This window comes from Notechis scutatus, chromosome 1, assembly GCF_049901735.1.
Source record: "Notechis scutatus isolate UNSWTSFEM ecotype Mainland chromosome 1, rNotScu1.2, whole genome shotgun sequence".
Taxonomy (NCBI): domain Eukaryota; kingdom Metazoa; phylum Chordata; class Lepidosauria; order Squamata; family Elapidae; genus Notechis; species Notechis scutatus.
In genome coordinates, this window is record NC_142009.1 from 330,564,309 (window position 1) to 330,590,670 (window position 26,362).

Here is a 26,362-nt window from a genome sequence, read left to right on the forward strand (position 1 = left end):
ATTTTAGACATACAAGCTTATTGGCTGACTTCCCCTCTCAGGCCAAAGTGTCAATCAAGTGTAGTGATAAAAGTCCTGGACTAGGAGTGGGGAACCTCAGGTTCTAGTCCCACTAACCATGGGTGCTCATTGGCTGACTTTCTCAAGCCAAGAACCAATCAGGTGTAACAGAGAAGGGACTGGACTGGGAACAGGAAAACCCAGGTTCTAGTTATCCTCCCCCTCATACACCCCTCAGCCTCACAAGCTCATTGGCTGACTTTGGACAACTCCCTCCCTCTCAGCCTCAAAAACCAATCAGCTATATTGGGGAAAGGGCTGAGTTAGTAATGGGGAGACACACATTATGTTCCCCCTTCAGCCATGGAAGCTGTTTGGGGGACCTGGGGCCAGTCCCTCTCTCTTGACCCAATTTACCTCAGAGGGAATAAATTAATAAGTCCCCTGCAAATTGCCTTTTGCTCCTGAAGAAAGTAGGGTATAAGTCTGACAAATACATGAATAATAAATAGCGGTTCTTCAGAGGTGATGAAATTCACTATTGCACATATGATTATGATGTACACAAGACCAGAAAATTCAGTTTTGTTTTCCCTGTAACTCCTGGCCCCAAACCCGTCTGTTTTTCTCCAACTAAAGATGAAGAGATATTTCCTTATCTTAATCCCACAAGGGAGGTTAATTTTTCGGACAAAGGACAAAAAGTGGACCTGAGCAACATCTTGAAGCCAAAGTCTGATTAAAGTCTGGTTTCATTTTAAACTGGATTAAATTAAGCAAATTCTATGCACTTGCTCCTGATGCATTGGATAATTTCCCACTCAGATCTTAAAAATTATAATTCAACTGTAGCTTTTAGGGAGTGGGGTGAATCAGGGCTGTGCCATTGAAGTACCATCCTTTTAAAGTGGATTTTTATTAAACAATTTCACCACTTCTTTTTCCTGTAATGTGTGCAGCCAGCCATTATGCTCTGTTAAATCTGATTTAGGTCATAGCGTGATATGTGAACCTAGCCATTGTGGTGGTGTTTTTTCAACCTTGGCCATTTTAAGACACGTGGACTTCAACTCCCAGAATTCCCCAGCCAGCTATCTTAAAGTGACCAAGGTTGAAAAATTATTATGGCTTATTCAACTACAGAGTTAACATGAAGGTTGACTGCCCCCACCCCAAAATATATTGAATATTGACTTTGATTAGTTACTTACTTCCTCTTAAGTCAGCCTACCTCACAGGATTATCGTTGCCTGGATGAAGTGAAATGAGTTTCTAAACTAAACTATAAATGATTAGACTTTTTGTATTGTAGTTTGAGCAGTTTCCCAAAGATTTTGCGCTCTGTTTGCTAGGCAATCCTGCCTTTCCCCCCCAACCCCCAATCTCTGGCTCCTTAAAGGCAGGTTTCATAACAAAGGAAACCCGGGAGCTGGAAATTCAAACACACAAAAGAAAAAGAAACAGGGAAACAAAAGCAGAGGTTACGACCAGCCACTCTCTCTCCGATTCCTCTTCAAAATCAAATAAAGCATTCAATGGGGCCACACCGGGAACGCCCATCCAAGCAGTTTCTATTTGTACACGGTTCCCACTCGAGGAATTGCTGGTGTAACCCGATCCTAAGGCACTTGCAAGCGGGACGGCCGCTTTTCCCGACCCAGATCCCACAGAACCTGCGCCCAACAAGATCCCAGATCCCCGCTCCATATTCCTGGATCTCCTCTGCCCAGACGTGCTTAAGAAGGGCACCCCTCAAAAGCAAAAGCCAATCCTTAACATGCAATCCTTAACAGCAAGAACCGCGCAAATGGGAAAGGGAGAGCCTTGCGCGCCCCATCTCAGGCGCCTCCGGGGCTCCCTCGGCCAGAATCGGGGCTCTCCAGAAGCCGGGGGGGGGTTGGCCTTGCGGGATCGGGGGCCCGGGAGCACCGACTACCGCCCCGTCCTCCTTTTCCTCGCTCCCGACGGTCGGTGCTACGAGCGAACGGGAGGACGGGGAAACTGCCTCGCCCTATTCGGGCATGAGCCCAGAAGCGCGCAGCCCTCTCCAGAGAGGGGGGAAACTGCGCGAAAGAGCCGGGAGAGGAGGGAGAGTCCGGGATCAACCCCCTCCCCGAAGCACTCACCCGGTCCGGCTGGGAGTTTCGAGGCGGTAAAAGACGGGCTGGAGAGTCCACCACCACCAGCAGCCCTTCGGCACGGCGGAGCGAACTTTCTCCTCCCCGGCGGCGCGCAGGTGAACCTTTCGCCCAGGTATGCGGTAGAGCCCGACGGCCGCCTCCAATTTAACCCTTCCTGGTTCAGGGAAAGAGGAGGGCGCCCCGGGGTGGCACCGAGGCACCTTTGCCCTCGGCTGCTGGACAAGGCGGTGGCAGGTGAAACGGCTCTTGGCACAAGATCATGGCACTGCTGCCATTATATTATTATAGGTGCCATTATCATTATTATAGGTGCTATTATTATTATTATTATTATTATTATTATTATTATTATTATTATTATTTATTATTTATTATTTATTATTAAATCTTTAGTGAGATTCACAGCCTTTGGGGCTGGTTGGTAGCTCAACAGCTCGAGTCCTAACCAAGGACCTAGGAACTGTTCAGATAGCGTCAGAGGATATAAGCTGTTCCAAGTAGGGTGGTCTAAAAAATTCAGAATTTCCAAATAGCGAGGCAGCCCTTTAGTTATTGCTCCAAGGGCTCCAATTACATCATCATCATCATCATCATCATCATTATTATTATTAGTGGGCGATCTACAGTTAAGATTCGCAGTCTAAGATGGGTGGCAGCTTAATACAGGTAGTCCTTGACTTACAACAGTTTGGTTAGTGGCTGTTCGATCTTACAAGGGCACTGGAAAAAAAAAGGTGGGGGGACTTATGACCATTTTTCACACTTACGACCATTGCAACTTCCCCATGGTCATAAGATTAGAATTATATGTGACCATTGCAGGGTCTTGAGATCATGTGATCCCCTTTTGCCACTTTCGGACAAGCAAATTCACTTAACAATGGTGTTACTAATTGAACAACGGCAGGGATTTGTTTAACAAATGTAGCAAGAAAAGTTGGGAAAGAGGGCAAATCACTTGATGAATGTCTCGCTTAGCGACATATATTTTGGTCGTAAATTGAGCACAGCCTACCTGTCATTCAAACCTAATCTAGGATCTAAGAATTATTAAAGTACTAAGAACATAGGTCAGGGGTCTCCAAACTTGGCAGCTTGGCTGGCTGGGGAATTCTGGGAGTTGAAGTCCACTAGTCTTAAAGTTGCCAAGTTTGGAGACCCCTGATATAGGTAGTTTCAAGCAGGGTGGGGTCCCTTTGTGTAAAATCGGGGCATTCAGATCTCATAAATCCAGTATTTCCAGATATCAAGTGAGTACTACAGTTAGTCCTTGACTTACAACCACAATTGTGCTCCAAATTTCCGTTGCTAAGCGAGACATTTGTGAAGTGAATTTGGCCCCATTTTACAGCCTTTCTTGCCACCGTTGTCATGTGGATCCACAGGGGTTTAGCCACACGGTTTTCAGTGAATCTGGCTTCCCCGCTGACGCTGCTGGTCAGAAGGTCGCAAAAGGGGATCACATGACCCCCGGGGACACTGAAACAGTCATAAGTTTGAGTCAGTTGCCAAGTGTCTGAATTTTTATCCTGTGACCGTGGGAATGCTGCAAGGGTGGTAAGTGTGAAAAACGGTTGTAAGTCACTTTTTTCAGTGCCATTGCGACTTCGACTGGTCACCAAATGAACTGTAGTAAGTCGAGGCCTACCTGTATGCTAGATTAGGGACTCTCAGGTATTATGTGTGTTCACTGCCTTGAGGTACTTAATGCAAGTAATAAAAGCAAGTTATGTAAGTAAGTAGCCTTGGGACGACTTACAACCCAGATGTGAAGTTACAACAGTCGAGCCTCCTCCAGTAGTCACATGACTGCACTTCTGGTCCTCGGCAATGTGTCCATATTTATTTGCAGCAAGTGCCCTGCAGTCACACGACCAAGTTTTGTTGAAAACAGGCACTTTGGCAAAGCCATGCCCATAGCAAACCATGGACTCGCTTAATAACTGCTGTTTAACAACAGCTGCAGCTGCTTTATGATTTGCGGTGTTTGCTTAATGACAGCTGCAAAAAAAAAAAAAATGGCCATCCTGACATATAACGGGCAGGTTCCATTATGGTCATATCTTGAGGACTACCTGCAAGAGAATACGGTGGATGGCAGCAGAGCCATTGTGGGTTTTAGGGGAGAAGATTTACAGATTAGGAGTTGGAAGGGACCTTGTAGGTCATCTAGTCCAATCCCCCCCCCCTGCCCAAGCAGGAGACCCTACTACACCATTTCTGACAAAAGGCAGTGCAATCTCTTCTTGAAAGCCACCAGTGATGAAGCTCCGACAACTTCCTAAATCAGGGGTCTCTAAGCTTGGCAAGTTTAAGACTTGTGGACTTCAACTCCCAGAGTTCCTCAGCCAGCTGGCTAAGGAACTCTGGGAGTTGAAGTCTACAAGTCTTAAAGGTGCCAAGGTTAGAGACCCCTGTCCTAGATGCTAGACTAAAAGTGGGAAGACCCTGTTTTTAGTCCTGCCTCAACCACAGATGCTCATTGGCTGATTCTGTGCTGGTCCCTCCCTCTCAGCCCAAGAGCCAATCAGGTTTAGTGGAGAAGGGACGAGGAGTGGGGAGATCTGAGTTCTAGTCTTGCTCTAGCTCGAAAGCTTATTTTCAGTGTAGGTCCTATTTTCAGGGAAACACGGCAGCTGCAGTGATTCACTTAACTGTGGCAAGGAAGGTCATAAAATGGGGCAAAATTCACTTAACAGATGTTTCACTTAGCAACAGAAATGTACAGGACTAACCTGTACAGATGTTTTTTTTCTTTCTCTGTTTCTTTAAAAGAATTAGTAAATATATTACAGTAGCAGCCTAACACTGCACTAGAAGCCACATCCCTTTCTAGCCACATGCGACATATATTATAAAAAAGGGGTGGGATTTTAATGTACAGTTGTGGCTACCATTGTGATTTTTTTTTTTACTTTTTCTACTGCTAGGAATTTCTGCTCATTTTTATGCAGGTAAATCAGCATTTTCACCAGTTTGGGGGGAATTCTGGGAGTTGGAGTCCAAACATCTTAAAGCTGCCCTGGTTGAGAAATTCTGGTCCATAGGGCTGTAGGTTTAGGACCAAACCAACTTGAACAAAAAAAGGAATGTTTCACCAAGTTAAACCCAAAGGCCCAGAAGGATCTTCCATGTTTCCCCGAAAATAAGACCGTGTCTTATGTTTTTTTTGCCACCCCAAAAAGCATCAGGTCTTATTTTAAGGGGATGTCATCCACTTGTATGCGTCGCGCCCCGGCCTCCTTTTCGCTGTCAGAAGCCTTCAGGAACTTCTTCTGTGGCTGGCAAGCTCTGGATCGATCCAGAGCTTTGTTATCAGCTACAGAGGCCTTCAGGAAAGCCTTGCCAGCCTTGCTGGCTGCAGAAGAAATGGGCTGGCAAGTCATGTGTCGGGGTGTGCGAGGTCTGGCTACAACTGTCCAAAGGTAAGTAGTAGGGCAGCTCCACCCCCACATCCCCATCCTAGCTTAATTTTTACCTGTGCACTCTGGAGTGGGTGGGATCTTAATTAGGGCTTCTTTTGGAGGGGCTTATATTGGGCGCACGTGTAAAAATCAAGCTAGGACTTACTTTCAGGGTAGGTTGTATTTTCAGGAAAACAGGGTTACAATCTGAAGGCTCCTCGAGAGTCCTCTTGTTTATCCCTAGCAATATAGGATACCTTTGATTATCTCAAGTAATGACCTTCAGGTTCCTTTGAAGGTGATGATCCCATGCTAGAATAAGAATCTTGTGAGATCAACCCAGTGATTCGGGATCCTGTGCTCAAGAGCAAGTTGTGAAGAGACTGAAACAGATGGACCTTGGAGAGCTTCCAAACAGGATGAGGTTATTCCTCAGGGGCTATTAATCACTTAAACCTTTGAATTATCAGGCACTGGAAGCCATAATCAAGGTACTTGTTCTTCATGCTTTGCTTGTGAACCTCCCAGTTGGATCTGAACGCTGGATGAGATGGCTTGGAGGGGTCCTGATCTCATCTTCTCATGACCAGCAGGCTTGCTTCAATTTCCTCTTTAGGTTCAGATTTAATCCTGGCTGCTCAGCCTCAGCGCAGGCGCCTCACGGAAATACAATCCTGGTTTAATTTGCCAGCGTTTTAACAAGGTTTCCTGAAATGACCTTAACCTCGAGAAATTGAGTGAAATTGAAGTCCACTCACTTTAAGATGAGTGAACTTTAATTCCCAGAATCCCCCAGCCAGCCATGCTGGCTGGGGAATTCTGGGAGTTGAAGTCCACAGGTCTTAAAGTGGCCCAGATTGAAAAAAAACATCCATGTGCAAATAGAAACATGCCTGGCAACAACTGCTGCCTCTTATCACCTCTCCCAAACATCCCCACCATCTTAAAACCTCCTTCAAAATCCTCCCAAACTCCCCGTGCAACCAATTCGGTTTTGCCTATAGAATGCCAAGATGCCGTTATGCAGTGATCCCCAACCTTTTTTATGCCGTGGCCTGGTACCGGCATCAGCTGGGCGCCGCGGCCCGGTATCGGCATCAACTGGGCGCCGCCATCTTTTTGATGAAAAAGTGCTTCCGGTGACCTCACCAGAAGCACTTTTTCATCAAAAGATGGCGGCGCCAGCGCTTCGGTGAGCTTTTCTGGGTAGAAATGGCTTTCTACCGGAAAAGCTCACGAAGCGCTGGCGCCGCCATCTTTTTGATGAAAAAGTGCTTCCGGTGAGCTTTCTACCCGGAAAAGCTCACCGGAAGCACTTTTTATCAAAAAAGATGGCGGTGTCCAGCAACCAGCGGCCCGGTAAGACTTGTTCGGGACGGTGCGGTCCGCGGACCGGTGGTTGGGGACCCCTGCCGTTATGTGTCTTTTCCCCTCCGTAAAAACCACCCAGCACCCACAGAAAGACAGGTTAGTCATGAGCAGATTAAGGAACGGCTGTAATTAGAGGCACAGCAACGTATTACAGATCTCATGTATTCACAGCCTCAAGGTTGCCATTTCTCCTTCCTAGCTCTGTCCGTCGTTCTTTTTTCTTTTTTCCCCTCTTTTTCGCTGATGTATAAATTTCCCTCTCAGATGCATAAGCACCTCTCCTTCCTTCCCTCCCTCCTCCCGCTTCCCATCCCCAATATATAGCTGAGGATATCTGGATTTTAATTGGGGGGAGGGGGGTGTGGCACGGATGCCCACGTATTAAAACTAATAGTGCAATTCTCGACATGTCTGCTCGGAAATCAGCCCCTCCCAAGAGGCCTTCCTTCCAAAAGCTGCACGTCCAAATTGCAATCTAAAGCATGCAGCCGAGTTTTTGAAGTTTTCCGTCTCTCTTTTTTTCTCTCTCTCTCTCTCCCTCCCTCTCTCTCTCTCTCTCCCACCCGTTCCACGTTGTGGCTTATTACTTTAATGAACGGTTGCGTTTCAAGTTCTCCTCTAATGCCAAGAGGATTGTCTTCACAGACTTGGGGGAAGAGAAGAGTTCCAGGGGGAGAGAAACCGGCAGTTAGCGGAGGGGAATCCTGAGCACGCTTGGATGGGTGAACTTGGCCAGCCGTCCAGATAATCCAGGGTGGATCCTCGGCGATGGGATTCTCCAGTTGGTGGGGTGGGGGTGGCTGGATCCAAAGATGGAGCAAATAGGGGAAAACAGATTTGGCAGAAGATGATAGAGAAATATTCTCAAGTGGGAGATGGGAGGCCCGTTGGTGGACTCCCTTCAGAATGCCGTCTCGTGGTCTTCGTTACAGGTAGTTCTCGGCTTACGAAAGTTCATTTAGTGACCGTTCAAAGTTACGGTGGCACTGAGAAAAGGGACCGGTGACCCTTTTTTTCACACTTAACAAGCATTAGCAGCATCCCCATGGTCCCGTGATCAAAATTCAACCGACTCCTGTTTATGACGGTTGCAGCAGTGTCCCGGGCTCCTAGGATCCCCTTTTACGACCTCCTGACAAGCAAGGTCAATGAGAGAAGCCGGATTCATTGAACAAACTTGAGTCGTTGTCTTAACCACGGTGGCAAGGAAGGGTCGTAAAAAACAGAGCCAAACTCACAGGATAACCGTCTCGCTTAGCAACGGAAATGTTGGCCTCGACGGTGGGCCGTAAGTCGAAGGTTACCTGTACAGTCCTGTACAACATAAAAGGTGGGTGATTCTGAACGTTGGGCTAAACCGTCCTTAGATGAAGCAGGTAAATTTGGCATACCTGCTGTATTCACACACCTGCTCTTTCGGTCAGCTTCAGAATAGGTCTTTTTGTAAATGAGGGAGGAAGCCCCCCACCCCCAATTTCCAAATCAGAGTGGCAGTTCAAGGTTGGGTTGATTTTTTTAAAGTCAGAGAATAGACTTGTTGTGGGGGCGTTTGTGGGACTGCAATGTTGAAGCATCTCCTTCCAACACAGGAGATATCCAGAAAGGCCCTTGCAAATTTTGACAAGAAGTTCAGCGTTTGGAGTCAACTTTTTCAAACCGGATGGTTGAAAATTTTGAATTCTGCTTCAAAGTCCCACTTCTTTGCACAAGAATGAAAGAAAAATGCTCCTGTATAAGCAGTTGACCCCACTCAAATAATTCTGAAAGTCGGTTTGCAACCCCCTCCTGCCAACAGCTGCTGGGTTTGGGGGTGGTCTTAGTTTTTGCAACCTTCCACTCATTTCAAAACGTTGTTTGCAAAGAAAGAAAGAAAAATACTGGCAGTCCTTGACTTACAACCACAACGGCATCGGAAAAAATGACGTGCAACCAGTCCTTGTACTTAGTAATCGTGGCAGCATCCCCCGTGGATCAGAATTTGAGTGCTTGGCAAGCCAGCCTATGATCATCATTTGCAACCTTCTCAGCTAAGCTTCCGACAAACCAAGTGGCAACTACTGAAACAATGCCGGTATGTCGCCTCTAATAAATCCTTTGAATTTTTTTGAAGTTTGGCTCAAGAATCGTGATTTCATCAGAGCGATTGCTGGAATCCTGACACCAAGTCAATGAAGGAAGCCAGATTCACTTAACAACCATGTGATTCACTGAACAACTTCAGTCATTTGTTTAACCGTGGCAAAAAAAAAAAGGGCCTAAAATCAGGTGGGGTTCACGTAGCAACCGCTTTGCTTAGCAACGGAAATTCTGGCCCCAATTGTGGTTGCAAGTCAAGGATTACCTGTATGTTTTGCTCCTTTGTGTCTTTTATTATCTCTCACAAGAAGTGATTCCTCTAATCTTGTGTGTCTAAGAAACGCTCATCCAATCCTCCTCGTTTTGTTAAGAATGGTATGTGTGTGGCTAGCTAAGAACATCCCGGTAGTTTGTCAGACCAAGCTGGAAGGCTGTCAAACTTGTGTTTTCTCCACCTGCTTCTCTTTGATGGCGGGCTCCACCATTGGGCTGGGGGTGTAATTAAACGGGCTCACCCGAGCAGCTCGGCTTGGGGAGCTGTGCTTGCTGGAAGGGAAATTCCCAAGAGGGCTGACCGACCCTTCGTGAGTGAAGGAGATGGACGCAGTGGTGGCCTTCGCGGGAGCAAAGCCATCTCCTTCGTAGCTGTCGGTTGGGATCTTGACGGCCTTCTGGGTCTCCAGAGTAGGGGAGGTGCTGGAATTAGTCTTTGTGGTGGAGAAGTCTTCAGTCTGCACGACTGCGTCACTCGTCTTTGGCTGGAGGACTCCAGGCGTCTGATCCCTCTCTTCTTCTTCCTGCCAAGCGCTAACCAGGGGCAATGCCGTTGAAGGAAGGGTGCTCTTCAGAATATGGGGTATATCTTCATCACGGATCCGTTTCCAGGTTCCTTTCACCATCGCTGGCTGCTGTGGCTGCAGCTGTGGCTGTGGCTGTGGTGGCGGCTGCTGTGGCTGTGGTGGAGGCGGCTGTGGCTGTGGTTGTGGTTGTTGCCGCTGCCGCTGTTGATTTTCGGTGCCTTTCTCTGCAGGAGGAATAACCGGTAGTTTTGAGACCTCCTCATTCTTCTTTCTCCCGCTTGAGGGTTCAGGGCCGTCCGACAGAGTGGAAATAGGGCTGGCGGCCCTCTTGACGATGTTGATTTGAGGAGAGGACGAGTAACGCTTGAAAGGCTCTGGAGGAACATTGTTGGATTTGATGGGAAGTCGGGCGGGGCTTTCTGAGCTTGTCCTGCGGGGCAGCCTTGGGGGCCCCCCTGCAGAGGGATTCTGGCTGGGAAGAGGCCCCCGGGAGATGACGGGGCGTTGACTCGACCTAGTTGGCTTATCTGCTTTGAGATCGTCGCATCTGGAAGAGCAGAGGAAAACGGTTGGCAGGCCAAGGCGGCCTCTCCGCGGCGAGGCACCCTGAGAGAGTGAGGACAAATGCTCGGAAGAGGAGACCTCGGAACGTTGCCTCATGCGAAGAGTGGGTGACTCCTTGATGAATGTCAGCTGCCGTAGGAAGCCCGACTGGTGGGAGTCACTGCTGAGGGATCTCGCTGAGGACATGCGCATCAAATTAAGGTGGTTGGCCTGGAGAATACTTTTCCCATTGACCTTAGGCCTTAGCTCACTGCTGCTGTTTCCTCCTCGTTCCTCCAGCGTAGGCATGGTGTTCCTCACCGGAAGAGTCTTCTTAACGGGCTTCTGCATAAAAGGGATGCGGACAGGTGATTTCTGGGTCTTGTGTTGCTTGGACATGGGGGATTTCTGGACCGATTTGGGGGCTGGGCCAGTGGGTGTGGTGCTTCCACTGGTCTTTCCGGCTTCACGTGATGGCGTCTGTCGGTTGGGTTGCTGCGATGGTGATGTGAGCTTCTTCTGGTTGGGTTGGGAGGGTGTGGACGTTCTGGAGGATCCGGACGACGGTGCTCTGTTCATCCTGGCAGGTGGGGTCGCGCTTCTTTTGGGCAACATCAACTCCACCACTTCTGAGATCTTCCCAGGCCGATGGAGACTCCTGGATCTCGGTTGGTTGAGATTCAGAGTTTTCTCGGGGATTTCCTGCTTAGTGGCCCCTCCTGTTTTCTTTGGGGTGGACCTGGAGCTCTGCGCTGGGGATTCCTTGGCTGCATCAGGCATGTAGATCACTGTCCTGCCTCGGAAGACGACGGGTAGGTTGCTCAGTGGCTTCTGCTGCCCTACATTTTTCTCCGTCTTATTCCTGCTGCCGGCACCTCTTGTTTCATTCAGATTCTTGCCATCTTGGAAAGATTTGGGGAGGTTTTTCTTCTCCATGCCACCGGTGGGACCTTTCCTGCCTTGGATCTTGTCTCTTCTGTCCAAACTCAGCTGTAAAGCAGAGCTTGCCGAAAGGCCAGACATAAAAGACAAAATGGAGTCAGATTCTGAGGACGTCTCCTTGCCAAAGGAAGAAGTAGCTTGGTGCAGCCAAGTAACGATGGAGTTTGCTCCTTCCTGGATGGCTTTCCAATCAACGCTATCCAGATCTGAACCTCTTTCGGAAGCAATTTCATCAGGAAATCCCTCGGGCTTCCATCCCTTGGCCTTGAGACCCTTCTGCTCCTTCTCAGCGTTCTTCCTTTTGGCTGAATGGCGTCTCCTCTTGGGCCCGCTCAAGCCGACGCCCTTCTGCAGGAGATCATTGTCTGAATTGTAACTGAGGGAACTGGCAGAGCTGTCCCTCCCTTTGGACACAGCTGCTCTCGTCCCCTGCCGACGGTTCATGGTTGGTTGGCGGTTAACTTTGATCTTGGACATCTGCATCCTTTCTCCAGTTGCATAGAGTTCGAGATCGCTCAGGGAACTTAGGGAGGAGCTGAGAGAGTAACAAGGTGGAGTCTCATCTGCAATCAGGTTGCTCCGGAGATGGGGCGCCATCTTGTTTTTAGCATGAAGCTGCTGACTGGAACTTAGCTCAGGTTCTTTCTTAGCCCAGCATTCTTTCTTTTGAACTTTGCTGGCCAGGTTCAGTTTCCTCTTGGGTGAATTCTTCATGTCTAACTCCATTAGGTCATCAGAGTCATTCTCATAGAAGCAGTAGACAGCCTCTTCGGTTGGTGTGGTGTGGCAGAAGGATGGGAAGGCTCCGTCGCTGTCCTGGCTGCTGTTCTCCCGAGGTTCCTCCTTCTTCTTGGAATGGTTGCCTTCAGAACTTGCCCTTGAACTACCTTGCCTCAAGAAAGTCAATTCTAGGTTTCTGAGGGGAACGTTTCCTCTCCTGGATTCAGCCGATTGGGCCCGCGTTGCACGGAGCGGGCTGGTGTGATTCGATCCAGTTTTGTGCTTAGAAGAGGAGGCCATTTTGGTTGGTGTGGAATGGCTGGAGGTGATTCTTCCAATCCGGGAGCTGCTTTGTTCAAGCTGGCGGATCTCCCTCTTGAGTCCCCCCATCGGAGCCCCCGTTACTTCCTTTCTTTTTCCAGAGCAATGCCGTGAATCTCCCTCGTCTTTCATAGGGTATTGAAGGGTCTCATCGCTCAACGAAGCAGCACTGGAGAAGTTGACGGGGGTGCCTTCTGCTGAGTCAGTGAAGGAATCCTCATTGCCCAGATAGTCCTTGTTGGGTCTGGTGACCGTGGCCCATCTGTGCTTAGGGATACCCAAGTGGGAATTGGCAGGAACTAACATGTAGACTGGAACATGCATTGACTTCTTTGACTGAGGGTTTAGGACTTGTCCTGGAAGGCCCGAGACAAGGGATGTCCTGATCTTCCGGAAACGGGGTGGCATGGCCGAATTGATGCACTCCCTCAGAATTTCAATATCGTCATCTGACATCAACTCAAGGCACTCTAGTTTCCTTTGGCCCTCAATGGCCCTTTCATCATCTCTCTTTTCATGTGTCATGAAGTTCAACCCACTCCTTTCTGGGAACGGCGGGATAAGTTTCAACTCAACATCCTTCTGGACATAGTGCTCGTGGAGGGGTAATGCGCTCAAGCTGGAGGCACATGAAAAGTTCTCATTGGGTTTCTCCACCGTGAAGTAGACCATGGAGTCGAGGTCTTGGGGCATCTGGAAACGCTCCTTAAAATCCGTGATGTCCATAAATTTCTTGACGTTGTTCTCCCACTGGATGTTGAACTGGCTGGCCTCCTTCTCTGGCTGGCTGTTGAGTTCAAACAGAGGTGTTTTGCTACGGCTTGGAGGCATGGTTTGACCTGGGCTATCTGGGAGCTCACTTGGACTGACCGTACCACTAATCATCTCACTGCAGGGTTCACTCTGGATAGAGCTGGCAATGGACGGGCTCTCAAAACTGCCCAGAGAACTGACTGAACTGCAGCGACTCATCACCAATGGAGTGTCCTGGATGTAGTTTTCAGATGAGCTGGAAGGGGTCAAATCCTCATGGCGAGAAGGTGACGCCCCTCTAAGAAACATTTTCTCTCTTTTAGGGAAGGGGATAGCAATGGGTTGTGAAGATGAGTTGAGGGGTTCCACCCCCTTCTTTGCCTTCTTTTCTTGATTGTCCTTCTGAGCTTCTTCCACTTCTTCTACCTCGATGATCTCTAGAGAGGAATCGGTGTCCATCTCATTCTCACTGTGGCTCTGTCCGTCTAGGACATTATCGGCGGAGGAAATAGAAGACAGGGAACTGCATCGGGAGAAGCAAATTGGCGTATCTTCCATCGCGTATTTCTGCAGCCGTTGTTTCGCTGGTTCTGCTGTAGTCAATTTCTCTGGAACCTTGTTAAGATTATCGGTGGTTTTCATGGATAAGCTGGGATAGTAAGAGCTGGTTCCCAAGACCCCCATAGCCCCAGATTCTGTGCCATTGTTCTCTATGAGGGGCACATGCTGATAGGATGGGGAGAGTTTGATTGTGTGGACTTTGGGATCAGGATCTAACTGTCTGCCTCCGTCTTTCTTCTCACATTCAGACTCCTTCTCAGCAACATCAGGGTCAGGTGGAAGCCTTGTTACCTTGGCTTTTTCAAGTAGTTTGTCTCTTTCTGGTTTCTCCACTACCACATTGGATTCTTGCGGTTTCTTCTCAGGCAGTTCCATCTTTTCTGGCCTATTCATCAAGATGTTCTTCAAATCAAGACGGCTGGGCCGTTTCTGATACCGGTGTAGTTCATCTTTAAAGTCCAAGAAGGTTGTCCGAGTGCATGGTCTCATGTGTTCCTTTGGGCAGTAGCCATCACTGGTGCTTCCGCTGTTGAGGCTATCATTGGACAAGCTCGTATAAGCGTTTTTCAGCCGCAGGAGAGTGTGAGCCCGGCTCAGACCTTCACGCTTCATAATCCCACTGGTGTCCGAGAGGCGGCATGGAGAGCATGACTGGGCACGGGCCTCATGGGCTTCATCCAGACCATACTGCCATTCAAGGCAGTGGTCTTCAGAGCTGAGGCTGAAGCTGTCATCAGAGGAGGTATGGAGAGTGGTTATGTCTTCCACTAATTTATCTATCTTGGCCACAGTCGTAGTGATCTTGTTGGCTAACTTCTCAGCCACCGCGGAGACGTCATCGCCCTGGGACGCAAGCAACGGGGAGACCTTCTTGGCTTCTGTGGACTTCCCACTTTGATCTTTCTCTGGTTCTGGGCCTCTTCTTTGGGAAACTGTTCTTGGCAAAGTTTGACTTTGGAGGAAGGATGAATTTAAGAACATGGAGAGAACCGACGCATTTCCTGTCTCCGTACTGCTAGAGACGTTGGGCACTTCGTCATCGTCAAAGCAGCCTGAATCAGAAGCGTAGTCCTTGGCCAAACTATCCATGTGCCGCATTGGTTTCTTGGTCACGCTCTGCTTCTTCATCGTCTGCTTCTCCATGGTGTCAAAGGTCTCGGCCAAGTGCTGGGCATCCAGTTCAGCCTCCAGGGCCTTCTGTTTCCGCATATAGAGGGAGGGCATACAAGAACCTGGCGAGACAACCATGGCATCTTTATACTTGAGCGGCCGGTTGGCAAGGAGGTTGCGGAGGGCTGCGGTGCTGCCCATGGCAATCATCTTGTGTTTGGAGTGGACGAGATTCCGGAGCATGCTGACTGCCCCCAGGTCCCACAGTAGCTCTTGGTCTTTGGGGCTCCGTGCAGAGAGGTTCCACAGGGTGCCACAGGCGTTGCTGACGATGGTCAGGCTGTGTGACTTGAGGTGCTGAAGGAGAGTTTGAAGGCAGTTGTGATCCCTCAGAATTTGCCTAGGAAAGAACAGATTGAGGGTAAGATAAAATCAGCCCAGATCCCGGAGGAAAATGCAAAGGTCAAGCTGGCAAAGGAAAGGTCAAGGAATGTCTAAGATCCAATCTGGGACGGTCACTGGGACCAGAGGTTTTGTTTTCCGAGCTTTCGGATTCCTATTATTTACAGATTAACAGAGTTGGAAAGGACCTTGTAGGTCATTTAGTCCAGTGGTCACCAACCGGTGGGCCAGGGACCACTGGTGATCCATGAGAAAATTTTGGTGGTTCACAGAGAAATGTCCCCCACAAAGCACTCTCCCCAAAAAGCAATTAATCCAGGCTGCGCGGGAACACAAGGCTGCACTGCCCACATGTCCCACCCACCTGCTGGCCCCCATCCTTTGGCCAAGTGCAAACCTTACCTTGAGTAGAACCACACAAGCTGGAACTGGAAGGTAAGACCAATAGCGGGGGAGGGAAATCTGCCCCAGGGTGGCTTGCTGACGTTGGTGGGAAAGTTGGTCCCATATTCCAGAGCTGCAGTAGTCACAGGTCATCTTGGAGCAGCTCCTCCAGTCCATGGCAGGCTGGTGCACCCGGGTGGAGGAGCAGTGGGATGACCAAAGGGCCAGTCCTGTGACTATTGCAGCTCTGGAATATGGGACCGACTTTCCCACCAACGTCAGCAAGCCACCGTCAGTCAAAATTCATATTAGTGGTCCGCGGGATTTAAAATTATGAGTTTGGTGGTCCCTGAGGTCCAAAAGGTTGGCGACCCCTGATTTAGTCCAACTCCCCCCCTCACCCAAGCAGGAGACCCTACACCATTTCTGACAGAAGGCAGTCCAGTCTCTTCTTGAAAGCTTCCAGTGATGAAGCTCCCACAACTTCCGAAGGCAACTTCTGTTCTCTTGGTTGATTGCTCTCACTGTCAGAAACTCAGGTTGGATCCGGCAACGTTATCCTGGGGTACCTATATTCACTTTCATTTGTAAGGTATAACTTCGTTATTACTTAAGGAGGGGAGGAATTTGAGAGCTATTTTAGGAGCTCTGAATTCATAGTCCACTTCTGAATACCAATTGCTGGGAACAACAACCCAAGTGGGGTTTTAGCTTTCGTATCCAAGGTGTGGCTATCCAAAAGGAAAAATGGACCACATCGGTGGGAAAAAAGTATACAGGTCATCCTTGATTTAGAACCATTTGTTTAGAAACCAAAATTACAACGGCAGTGTTCCCCCCCCCCCCAGTCAAGGGATCCAAATTTCGGGTGCTTGACCACTGGCCTGTATTTGTAACGGATGCAGCATCTTGGGGTCGTGTGGTTGCTTTTTGGGGACCTTCCCGGGAAGCACCAGCAAGCAAAGTCAGTAAGGGAAGTGGATTCACTTAACAATCACAGCAAAAAAAAAGGAAGTAAAATGAAATGTGATTCACTTAACGATTGCATTACTTAGTGATGGAATTATAGTCGTAAGTTGAGGACTAGCTATATAAGGATTTTCAGGAGATTAAATGGAAATAAAGCTCCTCGTTTTCTGGCAGACTAGAGGATTTTGGAGAGGGGTCAGAGATGTGGTTGGGGACTGCAAGGGATGGTTTGGACTCTACGGATGTACAGTGGGACCTCATTACTCATCTTTAATTGGTTCCGGGAGGCATGATGAGTACCAAAAATGATAAATACCAAACAATTTTCCCCCCATAAGGAATACATACAGGTAGTCCTTGACCACAATTGAGCCCAAAATTTCTGTTAAGTGAGACATTTGTTAAGTGAGTTTTGCCCCATTTTATATCTGTTCTTGCCACAGTTGTTAAGTGAATCACTGCAGTTGATAAATAAGTTGTCAAGACTCCAACAAATCCACCCCCATCTTTTTAGCTGACATAAGTAATTTCATGCCCCTGTTGGAATCTGATTCTGAGGGAGAGGTGGAACAGCTGACAGGGAATGGGAGTGTGGCTTCAGTGGCTTTGGAGGAAACTGGGGAAGGGCACAGGCTAGCTGGGTGTTCAGAGGAAGACCCAGGCCCACGCCCTCTTCATCCTAGAGTACGCAGGGAGGAACGGATAAGGGAGCAATGTGAGTTGCGTTGTTTACAGGGAAGGAAAGGGCCCTGATCCCCTTCATTGTCTGCAGCTGGAAAGACTGTTTAAAAGGGCAAACTGCGCATGGCAAAGTTGCTTGAAGCAAAGCGTGAAATTATTCTGGTTTGTCAAGTCTTATCTGAATTCTGACATCCTCCCAAGTGTGTGTATTTCGTTATCTTTTGACGTCTTCAATCCCTTATCCTGCCCTGTCGGGTTAATGGCGGCAGTGTGGTTTTTGTTGGTTTTTCTTTATAATTTATATGTACTTTGAGTTTGGACAGAATTTCTTCCTTTTAAAAAACTGTTCTTGGGAGAGTTTTTTCTCCAGCTGATGATAACCGGACAATGGGGGCCAAGTTGGAGATATTAAAGGGACTTTTATCTATTTTTGTGATTTTGTTACTTTTGCGCCACGCCCTGGCTCATCACGGGTAACCTGATTGTTAAGTGAATCTGGCTTCCCCATTGACTGCCTGTCGGAAGTTCTCAAATGGGGATCCCATGACCCTGGGACGCTGCAACGGTCATAACTATGAACCAGTTGCTAAACATCTGAATTTTGGTCACATGCAAAGGTCATAATTGTGAAAAACAGTGTCATAAGTCACTTTTTTCAGTGTCGTCCTAATTTTGAATGGTCACTAAAGTCAAGGACTACCTGTAATGCAGTGAGTCACAAAGTAGCCATCATCGATAAGTTCTAGCTTGTCCATTGAGTACCAAACAAACAATGAGTACCAGGACAATATTGTCACAACAAAGGGCATTGAGTACCAAGGTACCATTGTACCGATGGGGGAAGGAAGATGTTTCTGGCTGCAAAGGAGGAAAAGGGAGATTACTAACCGGTAATCTTCCCTGGTGGCAATCAGGCTGGAGACATTCCTTAGGATCCCACCTCCACTTTCAATGATGGCAAGGGAGTTACTCTGGCACTTGTAGGTGAGTGTGCTCACTAGGAAGCCGAGCGCTCCTTCCACCATGCAGATGGCGGTTTTATTCTCAGTGCTGTGAGCTGAGAGGTTCCACAAGGCACTGAGGACGCTCTTCAGGGTGGACTCCTACGTAGGAACAACAACAAAAAAAAGACGAAAAAAGGTTCTCTTTCAAGAAAATTGGAAGGTTATTGACTGCCAACACTGAGCAATGTAGTAGCCTGCTTGGAGCGAAACAGGTTGAGATCAGGAGTGGGTTTCTACCGGTTCTGTCCACCTCTGTGGAACCGGTAGCTCTGAAGAGCAGCAGACATAGAACCGGTTCTATGTCTGCTGATGTTTTTGCCCACCCGGGCTCTTACCTGACCTTTATTTCCTGCTTTTTCAACTTCAGCTGCAGTGCGAGGCACAGCTGCAGTGAAAAAAGCAGGGAAAAAGTGCTTTTTCAAAAAAAGCTGGAAAAAAGTGCTTCTCTGCACGCAGCATGCTGATGACGATTTACAAGCGCGCCCGGCAGCGTGCAGGGAAGCACATCGTCAATCGCCGAACCTCGTAAATCACCGAACCGGTACTTAACCCACTCCTGGTTGAGATCCAGACATCCAGACACCACTACTGCTAAAGCAGGGGTGTCAAATTCAAGGCCTGCGGGCCGGATCCAGCCCGTGGGGTGCTTAGATCTGGCCCATAGGGCTGCCCTGGAAACAGTGAAGAACTGGCCCACGGTGCCTCTACCAGCAAAAATGGAGCTTGGGAGGGCCGTGTGTGATCTTCCTGAGCTCCATTTTCGCTGGCAAAGTGCTCGGACCACCACAGGCGCCCCTGACATGAGTGACATCAAAAGACAGAAACTTACTTTCTGGACTAGATGACCTGCAGGTACCTTCCAGTCCTGGATTGCTGAGCTGTTTCAAAACATCTTCTGAAGCTGCGTCTAGTGCCAAGGTTTGAGGTCCTTCCTCTCCTTTTTCCCTCCCTCCTTCCCTCCCTTTCTTTCTTTTTTCTTTCTCTTTCTTTCTTCCCTCCCTCCCTTTCTTTCTCCTATCCTTCCCTCTTTCTTTCTCTTCCTTTCTTTCGCAGCACTCCCCCCCTCCATCCCATTTTTGACCTAGTGGGCCTCAGGGAAGCCCTGAAAAAATAAGCATTTTGAAGTGAGGGTGAGGATCAGCTGTGCCGCGCAATTTGGATGAGCTAGAAAGCAAGAAACCGATGATTTCCTGCTTTCTAGCTCATCTAAATTGAGCGTATAGCGTTTTTTTACTACTGGTTCGGCCGAAGTGGACCGAACCGGTAGAATACCACCACTGTGAACGTGCCGTATGATAAATCAATATCAATCAATCCTAATGTTGGCAACAAAACTTAATTAAGATTATTGTTTCGGAAGCCTACTCATTCCCAGACCCAGATTCGACTCTTTGTGGGTTGAGGTCCACGTGGGCTTGTGACCCCCGCTGGTAGGAGCTACGGCCAGGAGGGTTGTTGTCCATTTTGTGCGAACATCAGTGGTGACCATACTCAATGCTGAGCTACTGGGAGTTTGCAAGGTTCGGGAGAGCCCCTAGCTAAGATTCTCTGCAGTTCGGAGAACCCCCAAATCCCACTCCTGGCTGGCCCCACCCATCCCAGCCCTCCCCTCCCAGGAGTCCCCACATGGCCCATTTTGGATGCAGATAAGTGCAGGGCGTGCACGGAGGTTGGGGAGGGTGAAAAATGGGCCTACCAGAAGTTCGGGAAGGCTGGAAACGGGCCCATTTCCACCTTCCATAGAGCCTCCGGAGCCCGGGGAGCCCGTTTTCATCCTCCTGGAGGCTCAAGGAAAGCCTCCGGAGCACGGGGAAGGCAAAAACGCTGGTGGTACAGGAGGCTGACTAGGCCACATCCACCATGGCCACACCCATTCAGCGACCAGGCAGAGAACCCATTGCTCAGATTTTTGAAGCCCACCCCTGACCATATTTTAGCAAAGTTGGCTGTCGATTCCACCTCTCCCGTCTTACCTTGCTGGCCCGTAAGGCGCACTGCATCAGCGCAGAGACGCTGCCGACTTCTCGTAAGACTTTCTTGCTGTTCATATCGGCTCGCCACGAGAGGTTGCGTAGGATGCTGGATACCACCTAAGAAAGAGGTGGGCAATTAATTTTCCTAAGGGGCCACAAGAAAAGCTAGGGACTGTTGTGGAAGACCAAACTAATAAGGCTGTGAAGGTGTGTAGGTACACATGCACACAAATATAGCAGTAACACTCAGCATATTGCCCCCAACAATTTGGGTCCTCATTTTACCCACCTCAGAAGGGTAGAAGGCTGAGTCAACCTTGAGCCTGGTGGGATTTGAACTGGCAAATTGTAGGCAGCTGGCTGCAGAAGTAGCTTGTAGTACTACACTCCAACCACTGCACTACAGAGGCTCCTTATGTCCCGAAGATGCTTTTTCGAGAGGTAACTGGGCTTTCTTTGCTTTTCCTTGAAGGTGTTTTACTTCTCATTCAAGAAAAACAAAAGAAAGTCCAGTTGTCTCTCGAAAAAGCACCTTTGGAACAGCCATGACCTGGAAGTCTGAGAATCTCCATAGACATACACGCAAATAGGTAAATAAAAAAAATAAAAATAGCAGTCGCCTTCAAAATAAAAGCAATCCTCGCAGACCAGATAGGGACAGCCGAAGGGCCAGATGTTTTATAGTCTAGGGGGGGAGCATAAAATGGCTGCATGGCTGGCTGGGGAATGCTGGGAGTTGAAGTCCACCCATCTTAAAGTTGCCAAGGTTGAAAAGCACTGGATTAGAAGCAGATTCTGCACCAATTCCTCATTTACAGCACAACTAACTTCATGGTTGTGTGAAAAGGGAGGAGTTACAACCGTTCCTAAATAAAAGGTGAGCTTTAAATCTAATAAATAACATTCATTTTTCGGAGCAAGGAGTGTTTCAGAGTCAAAGCTACCTTTCAGCAGCTATTTTTTCCCAATGGGCCAGATCGAGAATCTGAGGTCATATAAAGCAGCTTTGAAGTGCCTTCTTTACATGCTCAGAGAAGAAGGCCTGGGCCTGCTGGAGAAGGGCAGGTAGGGTGCAAATTCAGTGACCATCCGGTCTTCTTTTGACCCACCGTACCTGGTGCAGTTCCTCACTGTCAGAGGCTAATTGGTCCACGATAGCTTGCATACACCTTGGCCGCGAACATAATGTTGCCTAAACAGCAAGAAAAGAGTAAAAATAGGAGTTAGGGATGGATGGTTTTTTTTAGGATTGATTTTATTTTCCTCTAAAGGATCATAAGTCCAGTGCCATTGTAACTTTAAAAGGGATGCTGTGGCTCATTGGCTTGTCGATCAGTAAGGTGGGCAGTTTGGCGGTTCGAATCCCTAGCACCGCGTAACGGGGTGAGCTCCGGTTATTGTCTCAGCTTCTGCCAACCTAGCTGTTCGAAAGCATGTAAAAAATGCAAGTAGAAAACTTTGGTGGGAAGGTCACAGCGTTCCGTGCACCTTCGGCGTTTAGTCATGCCGCCAGCCACATGATCACGGAGACGTCTTCGCCTTCCGGACAGCGCTGACTCTTCGGCTTAGAAACAGAGATAAGCACTAGCCCCAGAGCCGGAAAAAAACTGGCACATATGTGCGAGGGGAACCTTTACCTTTTATTGTAACTTTGAACAGGCACACAACGTTGAATTTTAAGTTGGTTTTAAGTTGAGGACTACCTGTAACAAAATACCTTGACAGTTTGTTTCATGACCAATCAAAGTTACAACGGCACCGAAAAATGTGACTTATGACAATGTTTCAAAGTTACGGCCTTCGCAGCATCCCATGGTCAAGTGATAAGAATTCAGATGCTTGGCAACTGGTTCATACTTCATGACCGTTGCTGTGTCCCAAAGTCACGCGATCCCCTTTGGCGACCTTCTGACAAGCAAAGGCAACGGGAAAGCCAGATCCCCTTAACAATCATATTACTAACTTGATAAATGCAATGATTCATTTAACAATGGTGGCAAGAAAAGTCGTAAAAGGGGGCAAACTCACTTAATGCATGTTTCACTAAGCAGCATAAACTTTGGGCTCAATTGTGGTCATAACTTGAGGACTACCTATAACAGGAGTTCTCCCTGAAGCTGGCTACTGCACTTTAAAAAATGGGGTAAAAATCTATTTAGGTAAATACTTGAAGAATTGACATTTTACAACTCAGGCAATAAATATAATGTTGTATAATCTAATCTAATCTAATAATAATATAATATAATAATAATATAATCTAATCTAATAATCTAATCTAATCTAATAATCTAATATATAATATAATATATTATATAATATAATCTAATATAATATAATATAATATAATATAATATAATAATCTAATAATCTAATCTAATCTAATCTAATCTAATCTAATCTAATCAATCTATAATATAATATAATATAATATAATATAATATAATATAATATAATATAATATAATATAATATAATATAATATAATATAATATAATATAATAATTATATATTATATTAATTATATTATAGATATATAAATATATAACAGATAATCAGAGTTGGAAGAGACCTTGTAGGTCATCTAGTCCAACCCCCTGCCCAAGCAGAAGACCCTACACCATTTTTGACAGATGGGAGTCCAATCTCTTCTTGAAAGTCTCAAGTGATGGTGCTCCCACAACTTCCAAGGGCAACTTCTGTTCCATTGGTTGATTATTCTCATTGTCAGAAAGTTTCTCCTTATTTCCAGGTTGAATCTCTCCTTGTTCAGTTTCCATCCATTGTTCCTTGTCTGGCCTTCGGGTGCTTTAGAAAATAGCTTGACCCCTTCCTCCTCTCTGTGGCAGCCCCTCAAATATTGGAAGACTGCTATCGTGTCTCTCCTGGTCCTTCTCTTCACTAGACTAGCCAGGCCCAGTTCCTGTAATGGTTCTTTGTATGTTTTAGTCTCCAGTCCCCTAATCATCCTGGTTGCTCTTCTCTGTACTTTTTCTAGAGTCTGAACATCTTTTTTATAGCGTGGTGACCAAAACTGGGTTCAGTCCTCTAGGTGTGGTTTTCTTACTAAGGCTTTATAGAGTGGTATTAGTACCTCATTTGATCTTGATCAAGTGAGGTACTAATAGTGAGGTTCTAATAAATATACAGATAGATGAAGTGAGGTACTATTAGTACCTCACTTTATCTGTCTGTCTGTCTGTCTGTCTGTCTGTCTGTCTGTCTGCCTATCTATAATATATCTTCCTGTTCTGTCTCACCTTTCTTCTTTCCCAAAAGATGAAAGAATACAAATTCACACAAACACAGGCAGGCAGGCTGGCTCAGACTTCACAGAGTTAATTCTTTTGAACTGATAACGTCCTTGGCATTCCAACACGCTCTGCCTGCCAAGTCCGAACTGATAACAAGTAAAAAGCTACTTACAGAAAATTACAAGGCAGTCCACAAAAATCATTCCCAAAGAAAACCTGAAGTAAGATCAAACTTTGTCCCATACAAAGTTCCAGCTGACAACACACCCAATTTTATCCCCTGTGGGGTGTGGCTCAATGACTCAGCTCACTCTCTGACCCTCCCATGCCTCCTACGTTGCTGCTCACGTTTCTCCCTACGATGCTGCCTAGGATCAAGCCAACATTCTTCCTATTGACTCCCTGTCAGGGGCTGCTCCGATATGCCTTCCTCCTGATTAATCCCAGGCTGTTCCTCTCGGTTGTCTGATGGAACCTGAGGCATTATCAGGGAGGAAGGCATTGCCAGAGAGGAAGGTCCTGGGGAGGAAGGCATTCCCAGTTCCTCCTCCTCATCTTCCAAGTCCTCTTCCTCTAGCAGAATCGGAGCCACAACACTTCCTTTCCCGCCTGATTCAGTTTTTCTGTCTTGGGTCCCATCGCACCTTGTTGACCACATCCCCAAAGGTGAGGTTGGTCAAGGCCATGCCTGTGTAGCGCCTGAGTGCCAGGTTGAGGGGGTCATTGGTCATCTTGTGCATCTCATAGTCCACCTGCAGCAGCTCAGCAATGGCCTGGAGTCCACCTGGGAAGGGAAACAGAAGAGAAAAACCGTGAGCGATGAGCCCCCCTCCCCACAACAGCAGTGCGCAACCAAGGGTGCAAAATTCACCCAATTACATTTATCAGGGTCAATGCAAAGAAAAAGCAGTCAGATGATAGAACTGTGGAAAATAAATAACTGCGCAGTCCTCAACTTAACGACACAATGGAGACCAGAATTTCCATTACTAAGCAACTAAGAGAGTTGTTAAGTGAGGTGTGTCCAATTTTACAATTTTTTCCCAAGTCGTTAAGTGAATTACTGCACTTGTTAAGTGAATCATATGGTCATTAAGTGAATCCTGCTTCCCCCCAATTGATTTTGCTTCTAAAAAGCTGGCTGGGAAAGTCGCAAATGGCAGCAACGTAACTCGGGGACATTGTAACCATGGTAAATGCATGCCGGTTGCCAAACACCCAAATTTTGACTCTGAGGAAGCTGCAACATTTGTAAGTGTGAGGCCTGGTCATAAATCTTTTTTTTTTCAGTGCTGTTATAACTTAGAATGGTTGCTAAATGAATAATGCTATAAGTCAAGGACTACTTGTATGGGATTTTTCCAAGTCAATCTTGATTCCTGGGGACTAAATGGGCAGTTCCTTGTTTCCTTGGCATCATTTTTGCTATCTATATCATTTTTTTCTTGTTCTTCCCTTCTTTCTAGGTCAAGGAGACTGTGGCTGATCCAAAGTGACTAGGCTGACCTCAGGTCTACAGCCGGTTCAAAACCTTAGCCACTGTCCCACATCCACTCTCAGTTGGCGAAGACTTCTGAAAATACCTGGTTTAGGCCCGGGTGGCTCTCTGTGGCAGCCATTTTGAAAACCCCAATGCCTTCTCTAACAGCAACCATTTTGTTGACCTCAACCCTCATCAGAAGTTGTCGGTGGCTACCGTTTTTTCTTTTAAAAGGTGATTTCTAGGCAGCTTTGACAGGTTGCCTGGATTGCCAGCTGTCAGAAATGGTGTAGGGCCGTGATGGCGAACCTATGGTATGTATGCCACAGGTGGCACACAGAGCCATTGGTGTGGGCACGCGAGCCCCAGCCAAACCTACCTGCACTGTGCATGCGTGCGCCTCCCAGCTGATTTTTGGCCCCTTTGAGGCAGTTTTCGGCCTCCCAGAGGCTCAAGGGAAGCCTCTGCAGCCTTTGGAGGCCTCATCAGCTGGGAGGCGCACCCATGCATAGTGCAGTTAAGGGGGTAGGGAAGGGGTGTTGCGCACGCATGCGCAGGGAGGGCGAGGCGCATTGCATTGTGGGTGCCGGCATGCACACGTGCGTGCTTTCGGCACATCACAACAACAAGGTTCACCATCACTGGAGTAGGGTCTCCTGCTTGGGCAGGGTGCTAGACTAGATGATCTATAAGGTCCCTTCCAACTCTTGTTAATCTGTTATTTTGGAAACCTAAAGAACATCAGACCTATTTAAGTCAGATGTCAGGATTCCAGCAGTTACCCCAATTAAATCATGAAGACCATAGAAATATTTTCTGAGTTGACATCATACTTATTAAGGGTGGGGGGGGAAGTCCATCCTGGAAGATGAGGGCAATGGTGAAATACTTCTACTGGTAGTCCTTGACCTACAACTGGTTGCTTAGAAACCGTTTGAAGTTATGGCAGATTCAAAAAAGCTACCTGTATTGTACAGCATTTGCGGCCGTTTGCAGCATCCCACCGTTATATGACCACAACTTACAGGGTGGTGGTTGTTTTTTTTGCCAGAAACCGGTGTTTACTTCTGGTTTCCAGCACAAAAAAAATGCCCATTGCAGACAATGGGTTTGCTTAACAACCACTGCAAAAAAAATTAATAAAATCAGGTCGGCCACATGATGGCCTGCTTAATGCCTGGCATGACTTAGCCTTAGTACCATTATTCCAGGCTTAATTATGATCGTAAGTCAAGTACTACTTGTATGTGGTTGCCAAAAAAAACTTCAGAAATGTGTCCATGAAGTCACCCACATTTTTGGAAGACACATTACAGAAGATATGTTCCTTGGAATGGGAACATCTGAACACCAACATAAAGAGTTGTGGAATTCCCAGATACTGGCCACTGGCATCTTGGTAGCCCTGCCACTGACAGTCCCTTTAAGACTGGCCAACCTTAAGCCAACTGGATTTGCAAAGCTTTTGGATTTA

At 47.4% G+C, this 26,362-nt stretch overlaps 2 protein-coding genes across 2 annotated transcripts in view; both read right to left on the bottom strand.

Annotated features, from left to right (window-relative positions):
- TJP3 (tight junction protein 3) overlaps positions 1–2,283 on the bottom strand; it is a 64,352-nt gene extending 62,069 nt beyond the window's left edge. The window contains exon 1 of the mRNA XM_087952712.1: positions 2,127–2,283. The gene's annotated coding sequence lies outside the window, so the exon portion shown is untranslated. The remainder of the gene's footprint in view (positions 1–2,126) is intronic.
- A 4,740-nt stretch (positions 2,284–7,023) lies between these two features.
- The window catches only part of APC2 (APC regulator of Wnt signaling pathway 2), a 78,886-nt gene continuing 59,547 nt past the window's right edge, over positions 7,024–26,362 (bottom strand). The window contains exons 11-15 of the mRNA XM_087952706.1: positions 24,053–24,192; positions 21,270–21,347; positions 20,156–20,272; positions 18,067–18,281; positions 7,024–15,142 (exon numbers count right to left, since the gene is read on the bottom strand). Coding sequence (XP_087808832.1) covers positions 9,427–15,142; positions 18,067–18,281; positions 20,156–20,272; positions 21,270–21,347; positions 24,053–24,192 — 6,266 coding nt within the window. The 3' untranslated portion in view covers positions 7,024–9,426. The remainder of the gene's footprint in view (positions 15,143–18,066; positions 18,282–20,155; positions 20,273–21,269; positions 21,348–24,052; positions 24,193–26,362) is intronic.